At 35.0% G+C, this 22246-nt stretch overlaps 2 protein-coding genes across 2 annotated transcripts; both read right to left on the reverse strand.

The window, feature by feature from the left end:
• Positions 1–14257: 14257 nt before the first annotated feature.
• On the reverse strand, positions 14258–15261 carry LOC145159576 (ras-related protein RABA5e-like). Its single transcript, XM_079078580.1, has 2 exons — positions 14798–15261; positions 14258–14701 (listed from the first exon to the last, which is right to left on the reverse strand). The coding sequence occupies exons 1-2, from the start codon at positions 15129–15131 to the stop codon at positions 14379–14381; spliced, it is 657 nt and encodes a 218-aa protein (XP_078934706.1). The 5' UTR covers positions 15132–15261; the 3' UTR covers positions 14258–14378.
• Positions 15262–18792: 3531 nt separating this feature from the next.
• On the reverse strand, positions 18793–20993 carry LOC145157837 (uncharacterized). Its single transcript, XM_079076821.1, has 2 exons — positions 20922–20993; positions 18793–19446 (listed from the first exon to the last, which is right to left on the reverse strand). The coding sequence occupies exons 1-2, from the start codon at positions 20991–20993 to the stop codon at positions 18793–18795; spliced, it is 726 nt and encodes a 241-aa protein (XP_078932947.1).
• Positions 20994–22246: the final 1253 nt, after the last annotated feature.

Genomic DNA, 22246 nt, shown 5'->3' on the forward strand with positions numbered 1-22246 from the left:
TATCCGAAACATTATACAATGAATAATGAGTAATTAATATGGTGATTAAATAAAATGTGTTTTATTTATACTCAAGAGTTTGGGACCATATAGGATTAGTATTATTCTTTTGTTTCACTTTGCATGTTTTGACTTCCAGAATAACTAGGTTGTTCAAACATCCATAGTCGATCATACTTTGGAAGTAGGTAATGAGGTAAGACTGTCATGAATCCAACTGTAGATTGTCTAAAGCGTTTTAGACACAGCAAAGGTCTGTTGCAGTGTTCATGAGTGCTCCTGAAATAAGATTTGAGTATTGGATTAAACCCACGCTCACTTGAATCACTTCATGGATTTTATCACGAGTGATTAGTGAGACGATAATATCTTATATTCTTGAAACAGAGACATGTGAGTTGTAGTTTGCAAGTCGGTTGCACATTGACATATGTAAAAGAACCAGTAACTTGGTGTTATAAAACATATTGTTGTGTGTGATTTGATGAGTATGTACAAGCGAGCATTTGATTTGAAGTTTATCCGGTCCTTTTACCCTAAGAGGGATAAAAGCGATATATGTGGGCCCCTCGATGATTTTGTGATGACACCCTAAGCGCTTGGCCAAGCCTGGACTGATTTGATCTGTTCATTAATCAGTCGTCATAAATCAGAAATCGGGAAACAACACATGAACAGAGAGTATGATTAAAATCCATGTCTCAGTTCATACAATATCTAGAATGGAGGAATATATGATCACTTATCTAAAGGATGTGTTTCTGATAAGATCAGAGTTAACAACGGCTTTTGAAAGCTACGATTGCTAATCAGGTTCTGAAGTCGTACTTGCAAAATAGTTATTAGACTTATCCAAGTGCGAGACTGTTGGATTAGGTGTCTAAGCCCATAACTATTTTGGTATGTACTTGACCCGATTATGAGCATGGTCCTTTTGGGTTGCCTTCACTCATCCAACTTGATAGGATGACAAGAGGAGAGAGAGTAGAATTTATTATATGAATAATAAATTCGTACTCAAAATGGTTTTATTAATATATTACAAGATTAATATATTATTTGGAAATCATATTATTTAATTAGTATTGATCGGAAATTAATTTGGAATTAATTTGGTGATCAAAAGAGACTGATTAAATAAAGGGGACTGATATTGCAGTTATCTTATAGTTGCTAGTTGGGCTATGGATTCCTAATAGAAAGGGATTGGACGAAATCTATGGAGAGTCCAAGAAGATTTCATCCAAGGGCTTTCTAGATGGGCTCCATGGATTGCTTAAGCCCTAAGCAAGGAAATTAGGGTTTCCACCATAAAACCCTAATAGCCTCAACTATAAATAGATCCCTTTGTATATGGAAATCGGCCCTATGCTTCTTGGAGTTTCCCTAGCCGATTTCCTCCTCTCTCCGAAGTCATCTTGTTGCATTCGGTGTTTGTGATTCCATTAGAGGTGCAACATTTGAGGCACTAAGCTTTCAAAGGTCAAGGTGTCACACCCCCAGCCATCGGCGGAAACACCGGGTGGTGTAACGTCATTCTTCGTATCACAGTTATATAACATACATTGAACAGTACTAAAGAAAATACATACCTTTATTGATAACTGAAAGTTACATAACTGTTTTTCTAGAACCTATTACATAATATCCGACTATGGCATACTTCTTAATGAACAGAAAGGTAATAGTAAAACTTCTTCTGTTTGAATACATACCAGCTTTTCAAGTTCCTAAAAACACATGAATTTTAAAATACGTCAACATAAAGTTGGTGAGTCCATAGGTTTTGACTTCATAAAATAATACATTTTCCACGTTCAAAAGTATAGTTTTGAAAGTATCATTTTGACTCTCCAACATTTAGTATGTATATTAGGTATAATAGTTTACTTATCAATTAAGTGTTATACCTAAACATTCCTTAAACCTAAGGTATAAGTAGGGGGAAACTTATACTTAACATTAATACTTGTATACGACAAAGTATAATGTTTCTAACAATTTGCTACCATGAGCCTATAACCGCTGCTATGACATAATACCTCTGATAAAACACACTCATGATTTACCATAAGAAACAATACACTCATGATTTACCATGAGAAACAACACCGTACGCTTCATCGACGCCGGAACAATAACAAATAAAAGGATAGTTCATCACTCGCTTTTGGTTGACTGTAGCTAACGGTCACAAGTGGGGTGGTCAACCCGTATACTAATTATACACGACTTCCTCGCTCACACGAGATTAACGGTTACAGTTCAGAGGATTTCCACTAAGATCCCCAATCTTAGTTGATGAATACAATTACTCATGTAGACTTCGACGGCTTCCTATAGCTCTAACAACAAAAGCATCTTCATGTCTAAAACCCTAAATTACTAGACTATGCTTTTAAACATTACTCCTAACTTCATAACATTTAGGCAGTATAACAGCTATAGCTTGAAGTAAAACCCGGTTTTATCTTGACATAAAACCAATAACAACAACAACATATAACATACCAAGTTTTATCTTGTCATAAAACTAACAATAACAATATACTTTATAAATTAACATATAGAACTTCCGAATATAACTTCGGAACTATATCGCACACAACATATATATAGAATCCTAAGTATAACTCAAGATCTACATTAGTATACTACTATGCTAACAACTTTACGATAGTTGTATACTTTCAAATACGAAATAACTATATCCCGGTTATTATAACTATCTACGTTGATGCTAATATACTATCATATAGATATAATAATAACGTATATATAATATTTAGCATGTGTTTTCCCCCGAAATATTAGAAAGTGGGGCCGTGAAACTCACCCTAGTAGCGTGATTTTATGTAATCTAAGCAGAAACGGTCAACGTACATGGTCGTCGGGGCTCGAGATACAAGATGGCTTCAGCAAAGGAGAGAGGAGAAAGAAGTTCAGGTGTAAGAATAGCTGAAGTCGGACCTGCTATTTATATTAAGTATTTTGGACTCTCACGTCGTGAGTTTTATAGTCTCATGTCGTGAGTTTGGATCTTATCCCCGTAGACTTGCCATTTGCGTCCCTAGATTCGGAAGGTGGCCATGTGACTCATCACGTCGTGAGATATCCTTGCTCACGTCGTGAGTTTGGATCTTATCCTCTCGCAGCCTCGTCACACACCTTCTAGATTCCGAGATGTAGATAAATGACTCCTCACGTCGTGAGTTATGTGCTCACGTCGTGGGCTCAGTCAGATTAGGGTTTCTGATAGCTGAATCTTCGGAAGGTCGTAACTTTCACATACGAACTCCGTTTTTGACGTTCTTTATATGAACACGCAGGTATTTACAAGTACTACAACTATCTTTTAGACTCCAATAGCTAATTCTAAGTCTATTTTAAATTCCTCTTATTATAGAGATTTATAGTTTTCGGTTTATCATGACTTCTTCATGCGAAGTCAGATTCAGACATTCTCTATATTTTTGGAATCGTATGGACGTATACTTTGAGTTGTATCATAAAGAAATTTCATATTTGTATTAGAATTTATCATGAACTACATAACACTCTTATCACATTACTAGTTTAACAAAATCACATTTCATGATTGGCCTAATCACATGTGATTGTCTTATTGACCTATTTTGACTAGTGTTACACAAGGAGTTCTTGTTATTACTACATAACAAGTTTAGGTTATCATTCTAACTTGTTTATTATGTCTATTTCGAAATAAGCATGCTAGATTAGGGTTTATGAGCTTTGGATAATTATTGCATGTACAACTAGAAAAACTAGATCCAAAGCTTTAGGGTTTGCATGTGCACCATAAGATTAATGTAATGCTCAAAACCCATCAGATAGTGGCAGGGATATGTGGTGGTGGTGGTGGCGGTGGCAGTAGCAGGTGGTGGGTAGCGGTGGCAGTAGGTGGTAGCGGAGGCGAAAGGTGATGGTGGTGGTGACGGTGATAGTTGGTGGTGGCAATGGTGGTGGTGGTGGTTGGTGGTGGTGACGGTTGCAATAGGTGGCAGTGGCGGTGGTAGGTGATGGTCGTGGTGGCGGCGGTGACGATATGTAGTGGGTGATGGTGGTAGAGGTTATGTTCTGAAATAAAACAAGGGTAATAAGGTAAAATGTCACTTTCCTTCCTAGAAGGGAATTAATTCCATCATCTTCTTGAAGGAAAGCGTTTTCCCTTATTTGATGAAAAGTTTTCTTATTTAGGATTTCATTTCTATCATACAAAGTTGAACCAAACACGACAATGTGGTGGAATTAGAATTCTTTTCCCCCTGAATTTCATTCCATTCCAGCGAACCAAACGCATCCTTAGATATTATAACACCATATTGTGTAAACATATTTATGTGTTTTTAATAAAAACAACAATGTATTTATATTTTTTACTCGTAGACACATATTACTTAATCGATAATTGAATACAGGTCGTCAAAATGAAACTAATCGTCGCCACTGCAACGCGCATACATTTTACTAATAATTGAATACCAGTCGTCAAAATGAAACTAATCGTCTCCGCTGCAACGCGCAGACATTTTACTAGTATATATATATATATATATATATATATATATATATATATATATATAGAGAGAGAGAGAGAGAGAGAGAGAGAGAGAGAGAGAGAGAGTGAGTGAGTGAGTGAGAAGATCAATAGAAAATGTATAAACCAAAAAAAAACCTTAAAAATATATAAAAAAAAATACTTTGAGATGTCTAATTTTTTTTTTTGACTTTACAAACATAAAAATCGCTGAAAATTTATATATATATATATATATATATATATATATATATATATATATATATTGTAAAAAAAATAAATTTTTTTCATCAAATTTGTTCTGAAACCTACGATTTTTAGCCGTATAAAGTAAAAAAATGATTAGATATCTTAAAATATTTTTTTCTATGTATTTCAATTGATTTTCTAGGTTTTAGAGTTTCCAAACCTTTATGCATTTTCTATTGATTTTTCCCCATATATATATATATATATATATATATATATATATATATATATATATATATATATATATATATATATATATATGCAAAACAAATCCAAAAGGCTAAAGTTTTCTTGCATGGATCAAAAAGAACTCATGCATGCTCTCTTTTCACCACAATGGGTCTAGAAATGTCATCTATGCAACCAACAACCTGGAGTTTCCCAAACCCTAAGAAATATCAAGACAAAAGAGACTAAAATGCATCAAAATGCACCAAAACACTAGATCCATGAAGTAGAATCAGAAAGGTTTAAACTTTATTACTTACAAAGGTTGAGAAGATTACTAGAAGGCTGAAACTTATCTGGCTCTTGCTTCTCTTGCACCAAAAGAATATTCTTCTTCTTCAAGTAACACGCTAAAGGTCAAGAACACATGGAAGGAGGCTAGGGTTTCAAGCTCTACGGTTCCTGGAGGATGGAGCTTGATAAGAGAGGAAACACTAGAAGTTAGTGTCTCTACATAAGGTCCAAAACCCAAGAACTAGGGTTTGGATTTGTGGCGGCGTCGTGCCGTGACCCACTTAATGGCCGTGTCGCAACTAATCCATCTATCACGCACCATAACCAACACCAGATTGCGTCGCGAAGTCACCTTCATCCCAAAACCCTCTTTCTTTTTTTCCTTAAGTAATTAATAAATAGCATACTCGGAACTAGGCGTTACAAACATCTTCCTGATGTATATAGAGAAAAAAAACCCTCACGAAGCTTCCTACCATTACATGAAGGCAAAAAAAAAAAAACTCAGTTTTCTTGATATTCAGTTCAAGATCCAATTTGGTATTGGCACCACAATGTAGTCCAACACTCTAGCTACCTCCTTTAAATATCCAATGATGTTCCCATCATCAAGATACTATGCATGAAGAAGAAGCTTGCTATTATCTCTAAATTTTTGCACAAATGGGTGCAATATAAAAAATCATAAAATGCACCATTGAGCGGCTAATGTCAACTTTCCCCAATGCCCACATGGGAGGTTAATCGTGGAATACTAGCGATATTTTAGGCATGCCAAGGTTTGAACCCTAGACATCCCTTACGAAATCTACGATATTGAAAAGAAGTGGTTCCAAATGGTCGCCTTGTTGAACCCCAATGATGGACCAAATATGTTGATCTATATACCAGATTAAGGGAATTCGGGAAATATAGTGTAAGCATTGAAAGAAACCCATTAACGTAGCGTTCACTCAACACCCTTTTGACAATATTTATGTAACAACGTAAATTTCCAAAACAATTTTTCATTTTTAAAACATACTTTTATTCATATGGTAATATCAAAACATGATGTATCCAATGTTATCATAACAAAACATATCCCAGAATCTCAAGACATAAACTCCATGAGTGTGTACGGATCATGCCGGTGCCTTCCCGCGATCCTCGCTAGTACCTGAAACACATAACACAACAACTGTAAGCATAAATGCTTAGTGAGTTCCCCAAAATACCACATACGCACATATGCCACTCAAGGCTATAAGACCTTCCGGTCACTGTGTCTCATAAGACTTCCGTCCCACAACCCTGGTAGACCTTCCGGTCCTACCCGTAATGACCTTCCGATCCATATCATCATGACCTTCCGGTCCACATCATAATGACCTTCCGGTCCTTCTCATTCATAACATACATAACATATACATATCACATAACAACATACAACACATACATCTCATAGCATATAAGACCTTTCGGTCACACATAGGTACCATCCTAGGTACAGTATAGTGAGAAGACTCACCTCGTACGAAATCGGATAAACTCTCGTGATTGACGTCCCGACCTAGCCTCCTCCTATCATACGAATAACATTCCTGATCAATACCCTCTCATAGCCTCATCTCTAAAGATTGGGTAGAAGGTCATCCTACCCCTCCCCGAACTCTCCTGAATCAGCTTGACCAAAACCCTAAGGTCAACTGAAGTCAACGGTCAAACTTTGACCCGACTCGTCGAGTGCACATAGGCGACTCGGCGAGTCCATGCGGGTCCTCAGAATCCTTCTAGCCTCACTTGGCACGTCGAGTCATCCCTTCACTCGACGGGTTACACCTGTCACGAATCGCGGGGCAACCCCGACTCGACTCGTCGAGTCCACTTATGAACTCGGCGAGTAGCGTCCATGACAACACTCAAATGACCTTCTGAGGTCAGATCCGCTTCTCTAACCTATAGATCTGCCCTCCCCATTTACAATAATCACGTAAAGGTCCGACCTTTACACTCATGCAACACACATAGGGCTCTCTTTGGTGAAATCATCTCTAAAAAGGCAACCTAAGATCATTTCTTCCATGGAACAACATAAAGCAGGTTGGATAAGGCTCTTTGGACCTCTAAAGGTCCAGATCCAGAGTCTAACACTCAAAGGGACAATATACTCATCATTTCAAGCCAATAAAAGGGTATAGAAAACCCTAAATTCAAGGATCTCATGCTAAACAGAAAAAGGGATCGATACCTCAAAGTTGCAGATCCAAGCTGGAAACCCACAGAATAGCAATCCCCTTGACCTCCTCTTGCTGGAAACACCTTCTTCTTTGCAAAATCACACTAATAAAGATCAAAAAGGCTCTCTCTCTTATACCACTCGTTCAAGCTCTCTAGGGTTTCTCTCTCTGGACTGGTAGCCGCAATTGAGGGCTATAAGGACCCTTAAATAGGGCACATGCCCAAAGATTTAGGGTTTCTGTCTACAGCGCGGACTCGTCGAGTCCACCCATCGACTCGTCGAGTCCCTTCATTAATCCAGTCAGCAAATCGCGATCCTACTCGACGAGTCTAGGTGTCAACTCGTCGAGTCCCTCCTCATAACTCAAAATAAATGAATAACATAGAATACCTGGGAATCCGGATGTTACAATTTAATACGGCCTTAGCACCACCCGATACGCCGACCTCAGACTGAAAAATCATTAAGGAATTTTGTCATTTCTTTAGCACCACCCGATACAACCTTGGAAATCAAATGCCTGCATATAATGCCAACTAAAATAGGTCGGACTCCATTGTCGGGTTTTAAAAGCAGCGTAAGAGGAGCAGACACAACAGTTCTTCCAAACTCGACAAACATCTTTCCCTAGCTACAAATTAATCATTATTGTGATTGCACGTAAGAGATCTATGGCTATATCGGACCCCTCCACATAGAGAATCCAAAAAATGTTGTGCCCTAAAGTCGTCCCTCCCACAATGAAGTTCCTTTAGGAAACAATTAAATGCAACCAAGGACACTGCCATTCTCCACTACAAGCGGAGGCTCATAAAATGTGTTTAGCATGGATGGGGTGGCTTGTATGAATTTTTAGCCTCCAAAGCCTTTATGGTATCACCACCATATGGAGCAGCTCCGAGGAGCATAATACTTTCACTAATGTTGTAAAATGTCCACTTACAATCTCACAGAGACATTGCCTGACGTTGGTATGCCCATTGTTCTCTCCACTTGAATGTGGTATCCTTCTTGGTTCAATGATCTCAATTTAGTATTGTCGAACAAATTTTTAACTAGCATGTCAATACCGTCCTCTTTCCCCATGTAGCCAATGAGTTTAGGATACAATAATATTGGGTTTTAAAAGCAACGTAAGAGGAGCAGACACAATAAATTCTACCAAACTCGACATACATCTTTCCCTAGCTAAAAATTAATCATTGTTGTGATTGCACGTAAGAGATCTGTGGCTACATCAGACCCCTCTCCACATAGAGAATCCAAAAAATGTTGTGCCCTAAAGTCGTCCCTCCTACAATGAAATTCCTTTAGGAAACAGCTTAATGCAACCAAGGACACTATCATTCTCCACTACAAGCAAAGGCTTAGAAAATGTGTTCAACATGGATGGGGCGGCTTGTTTGAATTTTAAGCCTCCAAAGCCTTTATGGTATAACCATCATATGGAGCATCTGTCACACCCCAAAATCGGAACGGCGGAAACGTTCTAGGGTGGAGGACGTCATGTTTAGTATCACAAGACATGCATAATAGTAAGCAAAGTAATGAACAACCATTTCATTAGAAAGAAGGTGTTTACAAAGTGTGTTCACAAAACATAGAATACATAAGCAAATAACAATCAATACGTGAAGCTATAATGCTCCATCTTCTGAGTTCCCAGCACGAGTACCTGTCTACTAGGCTCCTGAGAATACAAGTTATTTGAAAGAGTTTATCAGCAATTAAGCCGGTGAGTTCATAAGATTTTAGTGATATAAATAAATCGTAAATTCTGTTTAGAAAATTTCGCCAGTTCCTCTTAGAAAATCCTATATTTTCTACTTTGGTGAAAGATACGTAAAATGATTCTACAATCCTTTCTATGAGTACTAAATGTATACAAGTGATATACAACTCAGAGTAAACAAACAATCAATTGAGCGCATCTGCTCTAAGGCGGAAAGCACACATCCCATTGTTTGTTTGATCATTGTAGTATATAACCCCAGTGTATTCACTTGTTACTCATGGAGTTAATTGTAATGGTTCCTTTATATTTAATGAAAAGATTCTTTAAGGAAAACTCTTATTTCCTATAATAAAATGGTGACCACAGTGATTACTCCTATAATCACTTAGTTTATACTGGCTATATATGATCTAATATCGAATAGAGAGTTAGTTGGGTGAATCTGCCCTAAGCCCACAACCAAACAAGGAACAGGAAGTAAGGCGGAAAGCACACATCCAACTACCTATTGGATATTAATGATATATATATATATATATATATATATATATATATATATATATATATATATATATATATATATATATATATTTATATATATATCCGTGATGTATAAACTAAAGTATTATAGAGTTAATCACATATGGTCCTTTAAGTTTATACTGGTTTAATAAAATGGATTAAACCTTTAACTGGTAAGTTTCTAGCTTTGCATACCCAAAGTTCTGATTTGGAAAGTATATTCCGAGCTAGAAAACTGTGCATTGACTCTGTGTCCTATGACTTGACCCATACCTGGTACCCTCATGATGACTCAATGTATACTGGACATATATATCTAGAATCGGATAGATAGTAGACTGGGTGAATCTGTTCCAAGCCCACAACCAAACAAGGAACAGGAAATGAAGCGGAAAGCACACATCCTATTACCCGCCGGATCCTATTGATATATATGTATCCTTTGATGTATACATTAGGGAATCATAAGGTTAGCATTATGGTCCTTTCTACTAAACGTAGCCTTCTACCAAGGCATCAAATGTTATGGGTGTTCTTTCCTTGTATTAGTAGGTATTTTCCCAAGTGAGACTATCTTTAACTAAATATAGTTTATACATTAATGAATATGTGAGAAGATCACAAGTAAATGTAATAGGGAAAATAATGTTTTACCTCAGCAATGACACCGCTGGTTATAAAGTAATAAAATACAGACTCCAGGTAGTATTAAATGAACGATACACCTCGGGGAGTCTAAAGTAGCCTTTAGTCCTAAGTCGGTTAATTAAAGGTTTAAATGTGAACTAGTATATAACTAGGAAGATATATTATGATAGTTTTATCACCTCGTGCCTGCTAGTCCTGGTACGTGAAATCGTACCAGTGTCAATGCAAACCCGGCAAGATATATTATTAGGTTTATCACCTCGTGCCTGCTAGTCCTGGTACGTTAAATCGTACCAGTGTCAATGCAAACCCGGCAAGATATACTATTAGGTTTATCATCTCGCGTCTGCTAGTCCTGGTACGTGAAATCGTACCAGTGTCAATGCAAAACCGGCAAGTGTATTATTAGGTTTATCATCTCGCGTCTGCTAGTCCTGGTACGTGAAATCATACCAGTGTCAATGCAAACCCGGCAAGATGTATTAACGTGATTTTTCCCGGTACTTAGTATGGTGTATTCTTCCCTGTTTCTCTTTATAGTGGGTTCTCTTTATATTATCGTGTATTGTATCTAGCATGAACTGGATTTCTAAACTATACCTATTATAGTTTACTTTTAATGTACTTGAACTGACTCCTTGCATGCTTTATTGTATTAGAAGGAAATGAATAGTGTTTTTCCTAAACTATACCTATTATAGTTTACTAATGTTTTCCTTGAACTGATATTGAAAAGACTCTTTTATCTACCAAGTTATGCCAGTACTTTAAAGAAAACGGAGTTTTGTGAAACTATAAAGTAACATAACTTTAAAAGAGTTTTTGAAATGTTTTGATCACTTATAAAAGCATAAACAATATTTTGAAAGATGTTTGAAACAAACAATTACACAATTATCATTGTGTTCAACTTGTATTCCCCCACTTAAAACATTGAAAACAGTTAAAAGATTCATTACGGGGTATGAACTCACCTGATGTGGGTGATTCAAACGAATACGCGCGTAAGGATGAAAAGTTCCACGAATGAAGTCCCGAGACACAACAAGTCCTAAATGATATACATTGTCATATATTGACATAAATATAGTGCTTAGAAGCAACCAAATGCAAGGAAACACCTTACGGGACTAGGAAACACTTTGTCCAAGTGTTGGAATCACATGTGATTCACTAAAAGGGAGTGTACGACCATATTGATGGGTGTGCGGCCATGGGTGTGCGGCCAGCATGTGTGTGCGGTTGCACACAGGAGTGTGCGGCCGCACACTCATGGTAAAGAGTTCACAAAACGTTTTCCAAATGGTAGGGAGGCTTGTAGGACTGATGCTCATCAAGTGTTGAAGCTAGAAAGGCAATTTGGAAGCCCTAAAGCACCAAACTAAGGGGCGTACGGCCACATGGAGTGTGTCCGGCCGCACACTCCTTGATGCACATGGTTTGGACATCTTCTAAGGCTCATATCTAGTAACTAACAAGCTTAGGGGATGGTTCTTACAATATGGAAGCCTTTAGGGGTGTTTGAAGGGTGTTTTGAGGGTTTTTGAGGGGTGTACGGCTACATGAGTGTGTGCGGCCGCACACTCATATGTTCTTGAGTTCTGGGCAGTTTCAAGGCCTTAATCTCGTGTTCTTAACAAGTTCTAAGCTTATGGGAAGAGTACTTACGATCCGGAAGCTCGAGGAGGCTCAAAATCGCCAAGAACAAGTGTGTGTTCTTGGTGTTCTTGGTGTAACTTGAAGATCTAGACAAAACATGATTTCAAATGGATGAAATCAAAGGATGTAACTAGTTTATGAAGATTAACAACAAATCGGGAGAAGAACACTTACCAACTCGATGATCTAAGCTTAAAATTGGATGGTAGTTGAGAGCAAAATCGAGTTCTAGGCTTGGGAGGGTGAAAAGAGATGAAAGAAGGCTAAGTCCCTCCTATATACACGAGAGTGTGCTGCCAGGAGAGGGGTGTGCGGCCGCACACCGAGTGTGCGACCGTACACTCCTGATGTTGGAGTGTAAGGCCCGGTTTTGATGCTAGAAGTGTACGCGATCCATTCCTATGCTCAATGCTTGAATGTACTGACCTTTGGACCTTTAAACGGACTCCAAACGAGGCTAAATGATAGCGGAAATGAGTCTGACATCCAGTTGACTTGACTGGCTGGGCTTTGCAAGGCAAAATTTTAAAATTTTTCTGGTTGTCACAGCATCTCCAAGGAGCATAATACTTTCACTAATGTTGTAAAATGTCCACCTACAATCTTACATAGACATTGCCTGATGTTGGTATGCCCAATGTTCTCTCCTCTTGAATGTGGTATCCTCCTTGGTCCAATGATCTCAATCTAGTATTGTCGAACAAATTTTTAACTAGCATGTCAATATCGTCCTCTTTCCCCATGTAGCCAATGACTTTAGGATACAATAATGTTGCAAGATCTTCTTGATCTCGGACCTACTTTCTTGTCTATTCTTGGGTCCGGGCTTGAACACCTAAAATGAGTTTAGGATGCCCATAAGCCTCTTGCTCACAACCTTTACTTCGAAATGAGTAGGATTTAGTCTCGACTAAAATGCGACTTGTTTCTCTGCTACTTTAGGATCCAACCTCACTGTCTATAATTTTCATCTGAATCCACCATCTCGTCGGAATCCTACAGATATTCTAAAATATTACAACCTCTAGTTCATTTCTTCTTGTTGACAACTTGCAGGTTTGATTTTTTGAAATTGTCAACTCGAAATTCGATTGGCTTTGGGTCATGGTAAGTTTTGATTTTGAAACTTCAAAAACCATCAATTTGTTCATATGAAACCCTAACTCAGAAATGGGTTTATGATATGGGATAGTAATTGATGTATAAAAATGGTGGGGCTCCCTGCATAGGAAATGTTTGCACATGCCTTTGATTTCTGCCATATGCAACGCCACAATGAGTGAGTACCCTGTTGAGCCAAAAAAATGGATCTGGTTCGCCAAAATCCACAAAGAAGAATGAGGTTGTGAGTTCTTGCCGTGGTTTATGGTGAGATTTCAAGTGTCTTAAATGGGGGGTTTTGTGTGATTTAGTCTTAGTTTCAGAATTTTACTTTGAAGCAACGATTGATATATGTTATCAAGGATTCAAGGGGAAATATTAGTGCCATCTGATTCCTAAATCGTGGTTGATCAGGACTATGAAAGTTTTCCCCGTGAGAAATACAAAAGTTTGGGGAAGAATAAATTCTTCGCATTTTTTGTTTAAAAAACAAAGATTTGCAGTAAAATGAAGAAATATATGATCGAAGTGTCTTCATTATCATTCAACAGAATTTGCATATAGGTCCATTTGCAAATTGATTTTATGTTTTCAAGTTCAACAAAATTTACATATAATCTAGGCTCTTTTGAGCTTGCGATGAGAGAGAGAGAGAGAGAGATTATCTTTGGTTAATGTAAACAGTAAAAATAGATAATAAATATTGTAAGGGTAATTTAATCATTTTAATTTTCTTAGGAACCAGAACAACATACAAACATGCTCAAAAAGACCATAAATCCAAAACTTTCATGGTTTGGACTATTTTCCGGATAAAATGCATATCACAATATGACCATTTTTGCAGCTTTGTCATTTAAAAGTATACTTTTAAATAGAGGCAAATACATCTTGAATAATCATTATTTTAAAGGGAATATCAGATGGTCCAATATATCAAAGTCAAGTGATTCAAAACAATATAGACGAACGAGATTCTGTAAACAAAAATCATGAGTTTGTTTCATTTGTGGTCAAACATGACAAAGAATGTTTTTATTTCCGGATATATCTTGAACATGGTTTCCATAAGTTGAATAGAATTCAAGCACAAAACAATTGATTTCTGGAAAAAAATAATTATTTTAAATATGTGAAATCAAATTTAGTCTATAAAGTATAAACATAGATACAACTCATGAAAGACCTCATTTTTTTGCCTTAGTTCTTAACTACTCAAAGATTCAAGAACAACAAGAGGATCTGCTTTGATTTTGCTTTGATCCATCATCGTCACCCCTATTGTCAAGGGTTACCCTATTCATGGACAATTCAGATTTATATGATTCAGAATTCAATACTTTCCTGCTAACATTGTTGTAGATCTCTTTAATCACCAACTCGAAAGCTGTTTTCACGTTAGTTGAATCAAGTGCAGACGTTTCCATGAAGAACAACCCTTCGTTTTCAGCAAGTTTTTTCCCATCTTCAACGCTTACAGCTCGAATATTCCCCAAATCACATTTATTCCCAACCAACATCCTCACCACTGTTGTATCCGAATGAGCTGCATACAGTTTCAACCAGATCTAATAACATGAGATTCTTCTGAAACAGATAATCGAAAATTAACAAATTTTAGTAATACGAAATTCGAACTCACTTTTGAGTTCTTCAAGCCATCTGGTGACGCTATCGAAAGTAGTGCTACGGGAGATATCGTAAACGATGAGCGCACCGACAGCACCGCGGTAGTAAGCGGAGGTGACGGCGCGGAAGCGTTCTTGACCGGCGGTGTCCCAAATCTGAGCTTTAACCTCCTTGCCGTCGATCTCCATGGTTTGAGTTTGAAATTCGACTCCGATGGTGGATTTAGAGTGCATGTTGAATTCATTCTTGGAGTATCTGGAGAGCAGATTTGATTTGCCGACAGCTGAATCTCCGATTATCACTACTTTGAACAGATACTCCTCTCCTTCATCATCCGATGAGTCCATTTTTTGAGAAAATGAGTAGAATCTGAGTGGAATTGTAGTTGATAACGATCGAAGAGGTGAATTTTGGTTTGATTTGGGAGAAAAAGACGAAGAAGAAGAAGAAGAAAAAAGGTAAAAAGGTGTCAGAGACAGGGGTGCGTTTGTGGACCTTTTTGTTAGCGATTGACACCAAGTCAATTCCTACGCGCTCACACCTTTCGCGTGCTATATCACATGGACAAAGTTAAATTTAGAATGTTTCATATATTTGGTAAATTGATTTGGTTGAATTTGTCTCAAATTAATTTAGGGAAAATTACTAACAAAGTTTTTAAAATGTTTAAAAAATATATTATTTATAAATAGAATACCAATAAAAAATATATATGTGTTCAAATAAAATATTTTGATAACGAGTTATTTCAAGTAAAACAGAAAAATGACTTAAAAGTATAACGGAGTTTCCAAAATTTTCAAGAAATACAATTGCTTTTTTAGTATAAAAAATATCATTGAAGTATATCATTTGTATACATAATACTAACAAAGTATACACATTTAGTACAAAAAATATTATTGAAGTTTAAAAAATGTTCAAAAAAATATCATTGTTTTTTAAATCATTTTTTGTTAACTTCATTGTTGCCGGATTATGTAGAACATAGTCATTGGAGATCATGCACCATCATACCAGTTCATAATAGTTGTACACACTCTTTTATTCTCTCACTCGATTGGTTTGTATCTAAATAATCATAGAAAAACACATAACTAAGAATCCATCAATTAGGATGCAAGTAGTTCAAGTGCTCCAACACATATTTTTCCCCTCTATAGTTTGACTACAAATCGTTATCAACTCAGTCACATGACGTTGAGTGTTCCTGACCATTCATCCCTCAATGGTCCTGGAGAATTAAATACAATTCTTACCCTCTACATCCACATTTAGGAATTCTCACGACATAATGTCACACTCGCTTCTCTCGTTAACCGATTATGTGAAACATCATTCTCCAACAACCTTTGAAGTGTCGGAAAATCTGCAACCATTCATCTGTCTAGTTTTTTGTGTCTCTCTTGTGCTGCAACACTAATGAGCGGCTAACCCTAAAGTATAATATGTGTACGTATATAATATGTGTACGTATATAACATGTATACATTTTAGTTTTGAGGCATATAATATGATTTGGAAGCAAGAATTTTTAACTAATGTTATTACCCACTTTCTTCTCATGTTACCGCAAGAATGATCGAGTGGGGGAATGAAAGAGAGTGCACAACTGTTGTGAAATGATATGACGGTGAATGATCTTCGGTGACTGTGTTCTACATAATCCGACAAGAACGAAATTAACAAAAAGTGCTATTAAAAAAACAATGGTATTTTTTGAACATTTTAGAAACTTCAATGATATTTTTTGTACTAAATGTGTGTACTTTGTTGGTATTCTGTTTACAAATGATATACTTCAATGATATTTTTTGTTCTAAAAAAACAATGATATTTCTTGAACATTTTGGAAACTTCGTTACCTTTTTAACTTGTTTTTCTGTTTACCTGAAGTAACCGGTTACCACAAGCTTTTATTTAAACATATATGTATTTCGTTGGTATTCTGTATATAAATAGTATACTTTAATAATATTTTTGTACTGAAAAAACAATACCATTATAATTGTGGTATCAAACGGTCTAAATCTGATCGAGTGGTATCAAATGACCTGAATCTAATCGAATAATACTTATTGACTTAGTCTCTTATCAATATAGTTTTTATTAAATATATGAAGCTAAAAACTATAGTTCTTATCAAACACCCTAATTTGATATTAAATATATGTTTGATAAATCAATACTAATAAGCTGAAAAGTGTAGTTTTTATTTATATAAAAATATTTGAAAAAATTAGATGTAAACCTTTCAAATTTGTAAAATAATATAAAAGTTAAAAGTTAAAAAACTTAGTAATTTGTAAAATAATATAAAAGTTAAAAGTTAAAAAACTTGTAAAAGCTATTGAAAGTTATTTCAAATAGTTTTTGAATTTTAAGGTTTATTCTTTTAAACTACAAACTTTATTTTAGACAAATTTAGAGTTAAACATCAAAATGATAAAAAAAAATAGAGGTTTCGTATTATACGTACCATCTTTTGAACATATATAGCAAAATAAGTATATATTTCATAAAGTGATTTTTGCGATACATCATTCTTCCAAAAAGGGTCCACTAAAAATATAACTTTTCTAAGTTTTTGAAGCGAAGGACATTTTTCTTTATAAAATCTATTTTACAAAATAAGTATTTTCTTTTTCAAAGTGTAAAGTTTATAAAATTAATACTTATTTTAGAACACATATATAAAAAATAATCACTTAATAAAAAAAACAGCAGGTCTATTGTCCAGGCGAGGGTGGGGAGGTAGAGAGTGGGGGAAAGTCAGAAATGGGAACGCAAAGTGATTAAGCGTGACGATGATGATCACGTTCCCATGTCCATAATTAACAAGTGGTCACATGCCCACATTCTCCTTCTATTTTATTGCAAAATTTGATGTTTCTTGGTTCCAAAGTAATTTAATTTAGACTAATGATGCCTTGTAGTTTTAGGTAGTTTGTTTGTTGTTTTATAGAAAATATCATATTTTTTTAACATCAGATATATTATAATTTTTTTTAAGCTTTTATCTGAAAAATTATTAATTTATTTTTTATTAAAAAAAACCATTTATATCTCTTAAACTTTTCATAAACGCCATTCATATCAAATTTTTTCTTTCAATAAATATCATTTTTTAGATTTTTTTTCTCATAATACAAATTTTTAAACATGAAACAAAGTTTGTTAACAACTATAGCTATGAATTGATTTGGGCAAACAATATACGAACTGAAAATTTCGGTTTGCTTCAAATTTTTTGGCTTTTTTACTTGAAATTCTTAGATTCAGAAAACAATGTAGTTTTGATATTTTGGTTAGTTTCGTTTTTCCGATTTTTATATGTAAGAAAGCAAACTAAAATGAGATAACTGTTTTTCCGGTTTTTATATATGATGTTTTTTTTTTATTAAAAAAGAATGTAATTTTTTCAGTGAACGAAATTTGTTAACCCCCAAGAGTGATAATGGTTTGTTTTTTACAAAAACTTGAACCAAACTGAAACTTTTTGTTTTTAAATTTGAGTATACAAAGTTATGGTTTTTCTGTTTCGGTTTCTTGTTTTTCTATGAAACTTTATATTTCTACTGTTCTTTCTCATACATCGTTAATAAACTTACACTAATTTCAACAAACATCATGAATATCTTTGAAAAAGTGTTATATCGTACTTTCATATAAAACTTAGACCGGAAGGTATGGGAGGGGAGTTTTCCTTACTTTTTGTGGGCCATACCACCCTTTCCCTCACCTAAACGCAAAGAATGGGTGGGAAGCTTCCATCACTATTTTGTTTTTTTTAATTTATTCTTTTTTATAATTTACAATTTTTAAATTAATAATAAACATAAGATTTAATTAAAAATAAAAAGCACTTCATTAAGTAAAATAAAAATTAACATTAAATCTAATATTTAAATAAGTAGAAAATTAAAAAAAAAACGCAAACAAAAAATCAAACAAATCATAACATAGAAAACATAACTAATATCCTAATTTAAAAAAAAACAAAATACATCACTCGGAATCATCGTCCCCGTCATCAACCTCATCGTCTTCATCATTCTCCCCAACGTCACTCTCGTCGTCGGAATCTTCGCTCTCGACGAATATATCAGAATCTTCGTCTGATTCGTCAAACAAATCATCGTGAGAAAACTCTATCGGCGGCTGAATATAAGCCCTATAAATGTGCTCCACCAAATCAGCACGAAGGGTGTGATGAATGTCGCGATTGTGTACATCTCTTCTATTTGCCCTATACTCTTGTGTACCAACGGCTACTCCTTCGACATTTGGCAAAACTTCATTTTCGTTGTACCGACATATCGCTCTTCCTTCGTATTCAAGAATCATATTATGCAATATGATACATGCATACATTATGTGCTGCAATCTTTTCACTTCATATGACATTGCCCCGACCGTTAGTACTTGCCAACGTCTCTTAAGTACACCAAATGTTCGCTCCACATCCTTCCTAGTTGACTCTTGCGCCTCTTTAAACTTTTTCCTTTTCGAGTCGTTAGGACATGTAAACGATTTCACAAAAACAGACAAGGGAGGATATATATCGTCAGTAAGATAGTATCCACGATAATATGCTACCCCATTTGCTTGAAAAGGTACATCGTGCGACTTTCCAAGGTAGATATCGTTGAATACCGACGACTGGAATTTACGTTATATCTTGTAAATGATTTGATTCATTTTAAACTGGATCATATCATTGATTTATCAATTATTCACCAATTTGAAATTCGGAATCATGTTTTGATGTTGTTTAACTCAATATGGATAAGCAGTTCTTTAAATATAGCAAATAGAGATTTATTAACCTTTGAAATGGATTTTGGACTAGAATTCGACTAAATCTTCATTAAGAGTAAACTAGTGGGTAAACACATGGAGTTTTTTTTTTTTTTTTTTTTTTTTTTTTTTTTTTTTTTTTTTTTTGGTGTTACTGTAAATAACTGGTAGACCCCTTAAGAAGCCTGAAGGGCCACCAGTTTTTTAGCCTACTATACCAATAAACATATTAATTAGTTTTTGAAAACGGCAAAACTAATCTTGTATTTCTTAGCAAACTGCACAATATAATCCCTAAAACATTAAAACTGAAACACTTAATACCAATTTCATTATGAAAGTGATTAATCTAATTTCTATAAAACAATTAAAAAAACCAGTGTAATTTGTAACTTATTAACTCAATTTCTAAAAGAAAAAAAAACACCAGACTAGTCCTTCATAATTATGGAGGGAAAATTGATGATTGGTCCGATGGTAGAAAAGTTTATTGCAAACAAATAATCAGATGTTAGCCTCACACATATTCATCTACTTCAAATGAAGAACATCGAGGAATGAAAGTTGTATACCAATCCAATTTCCAATTACAACTATTCCATAATCCACATCCCAAAGCATGTACAATTCAGACTACATTAACTCATATATTTTTGCTACAAGATGAAGAGCTTACTCATATTGTTGGGAATGAAGACGAATCTGCTACACTTAGGTGGTGTTTGTTTTTTATCCGCAAATCTTCTCGGCCTCTTCTTTCTGTGCGGCGCAGACTACGCGCAGATATTAGCATTCGCAAACTGTTTGTTTTTCTGAAAACTGCTGATCTAAAAGTGTCTGCGCGCCCTCTTCTTGGCGCAGATGTTGACCAGAGTCTTCTAACATCTTCTAGACTAAAAAAACACATATATCTTTATTTTTCTTTTAGTTTTTTTGAATTTATATTTATTCCAACTTTATTAGTGATAAACAATTTGAAAAAAAAAATTACAATACTTAAAAAAAAGTTCAACGACAAAAGCATGATATTTTTGACAAATTTATAAATAAAAATTTATTACAATAATGGTCGTTGAAGTTCTTTATATAAATATGAAAAATAAATCATAATATATTCTAATATTTTTTGTGCTAAATTTTATAAAACATTATTTAATACAGTATCGTCAATTTTTTAGAAAAATATTTATGACATGTTTTTAATTGATTTAATTGAAAAATCGAAGTTTATTTTCATCAATTTACGTATTAAATTCTTTGATTCCTAATTACAATGTTTAGGTATAAATTTACCACCGCCTCCATTTTGATAAATGGCCCACTTAGAACCACCTCACCCCATCATATAGTCTTCGTCTATCTTTTTCACCACCGCCTCCATTTTGATTTTCGGTTACCAAATTTACCATCTCCGACCACAACTTGTGAAGATCTACGCTTTGTAAACAATATGAAATCAAGCATCGGTCTATAAACCACCACCACATCACAAGCCATTCTCATCTCTACATCATCAAACCAACAACATCAGCAACTGAACCACCATACACCACCATCATCTTCAACCCTTGTTCTAATTTGTAGGCCCTTGTCATCCCTTATATAGCCAAACACCAAGACAATTCTTTTTCACAAAACGAAAGTGGATTTCCAATCAACATCTCAAACACAATACACCACACTTCCCAAATATTAGAAGGAAGCTCTTAAACACCATTAATAACAGATTCAGGTGATGCGTGTGTGATACATGTTAGGGTGAGCAAAAACCAAACCGCAAACCGAAAAAACCGCATAAACCGAAACCGAAAAACCAAAACCGAAATGAAAACCGACGGTGCGGTTTTTAGTTTTGCAAAAACCGAAAATGTTCGGTGCGGTGCGGTTTCTAGTCTTGCAAAAACCGCAAAAAACCGAACCGCACTGAATATATATATATATATATATATATATATATATATATATATATATATATATATATTTGTAAGAACGAAGAACTCATGACAATTAAACTTTCTATAAATATAAATATTTATCTTATCAGATGATGATTGTATATTTTTAAGCATACATATAGTGATATTTATAAGGACAAATAATATTTATTATATTTTTTAACATTTTAATATTAAGAGTACTAGTGATGATAGTATCATTTTTATGAAAACATTAATCGATATTATCGTATATACCTGTGAAACAAATATTATATTTAATTCGTATTATATTCAAGCATTAGAAGCATGTTGGATGAGTGGTTATGTTATTTGATTTCAAACCAAGAGGTGGTGGTATCGGTTCATCTCCAAGATATCAATTGAGCTTTAATTTTGCCAGCCTTATAAGAGTATCCCTCATCATATTTGAGATAAAACGTTCACCATTCTCACATTTCATATAAGAGAGTCAAGTCTATGCTTTTAACCCACATCTTTGAGGAGTCGCACATTGCTGGGGATGAAAAATTTTGGTGCTCCTCATCTCTACATAAAGTTTCTCAAAAATTGATTAACACTTCTCATCCGAGTTAAAGCAACTCGTTGAGTTACCTGAGTTTTAGTAAAAAGGCAAAATAAAAGCCAAATAAAAAAACTGACAAAAAACCGCAAAGAAAAAACCGAACCGCAAAAAACCAAAAAAAAACCGCAAAAACCGAATCGCA

Source organism: Lactuca virosa, chromosome 2 (assembly GCF_052849685.1).
Source record: "Lactuca virosa cultivar CGN04683 chromosome 2, Lactuca_virosa_CGN04683_v6, whole genome shotgun sequence".
Classification (NCBI taxonomy): Eukaryota; Viridiplantae; Streptophyta; class Magnoliopsida; order Asterales; family Asteraceae; genus Lactuca; species Lactuca virosa.

Bases quoted from the DNA above. Each gene is read 5' to 3' on its own strand.
- LOC145159576 (XM_079078580.1), bottom strand. From the start codon at position 15,131: ATGGACTCATCGGATGATGAAGGAGAGGAGTATCTGTTCAAAGTAGTG. The intron at 14,702-14,797 runs GTGAGTTCGAAT...AACTGTATGCAG, and splicing joins ATGGCTTGAAGAACTCAAAA to CTCATTCGGATACAACAGTG.
- LOC145157837 (XM_079076821.1), bottom strand. From the start codon at position 20,993: ATGGTAAATTTGGTAACCGAAAATCAAAATGGAGGCGGTGGTGAAAAA. The intron at 19,447-20,921 runs GTGAGGTGGTTC...CGTAAATTCCAG, and splicing joins GACGAAGACTATATGATGGG to TCGTCGGTATTCAACGATAT.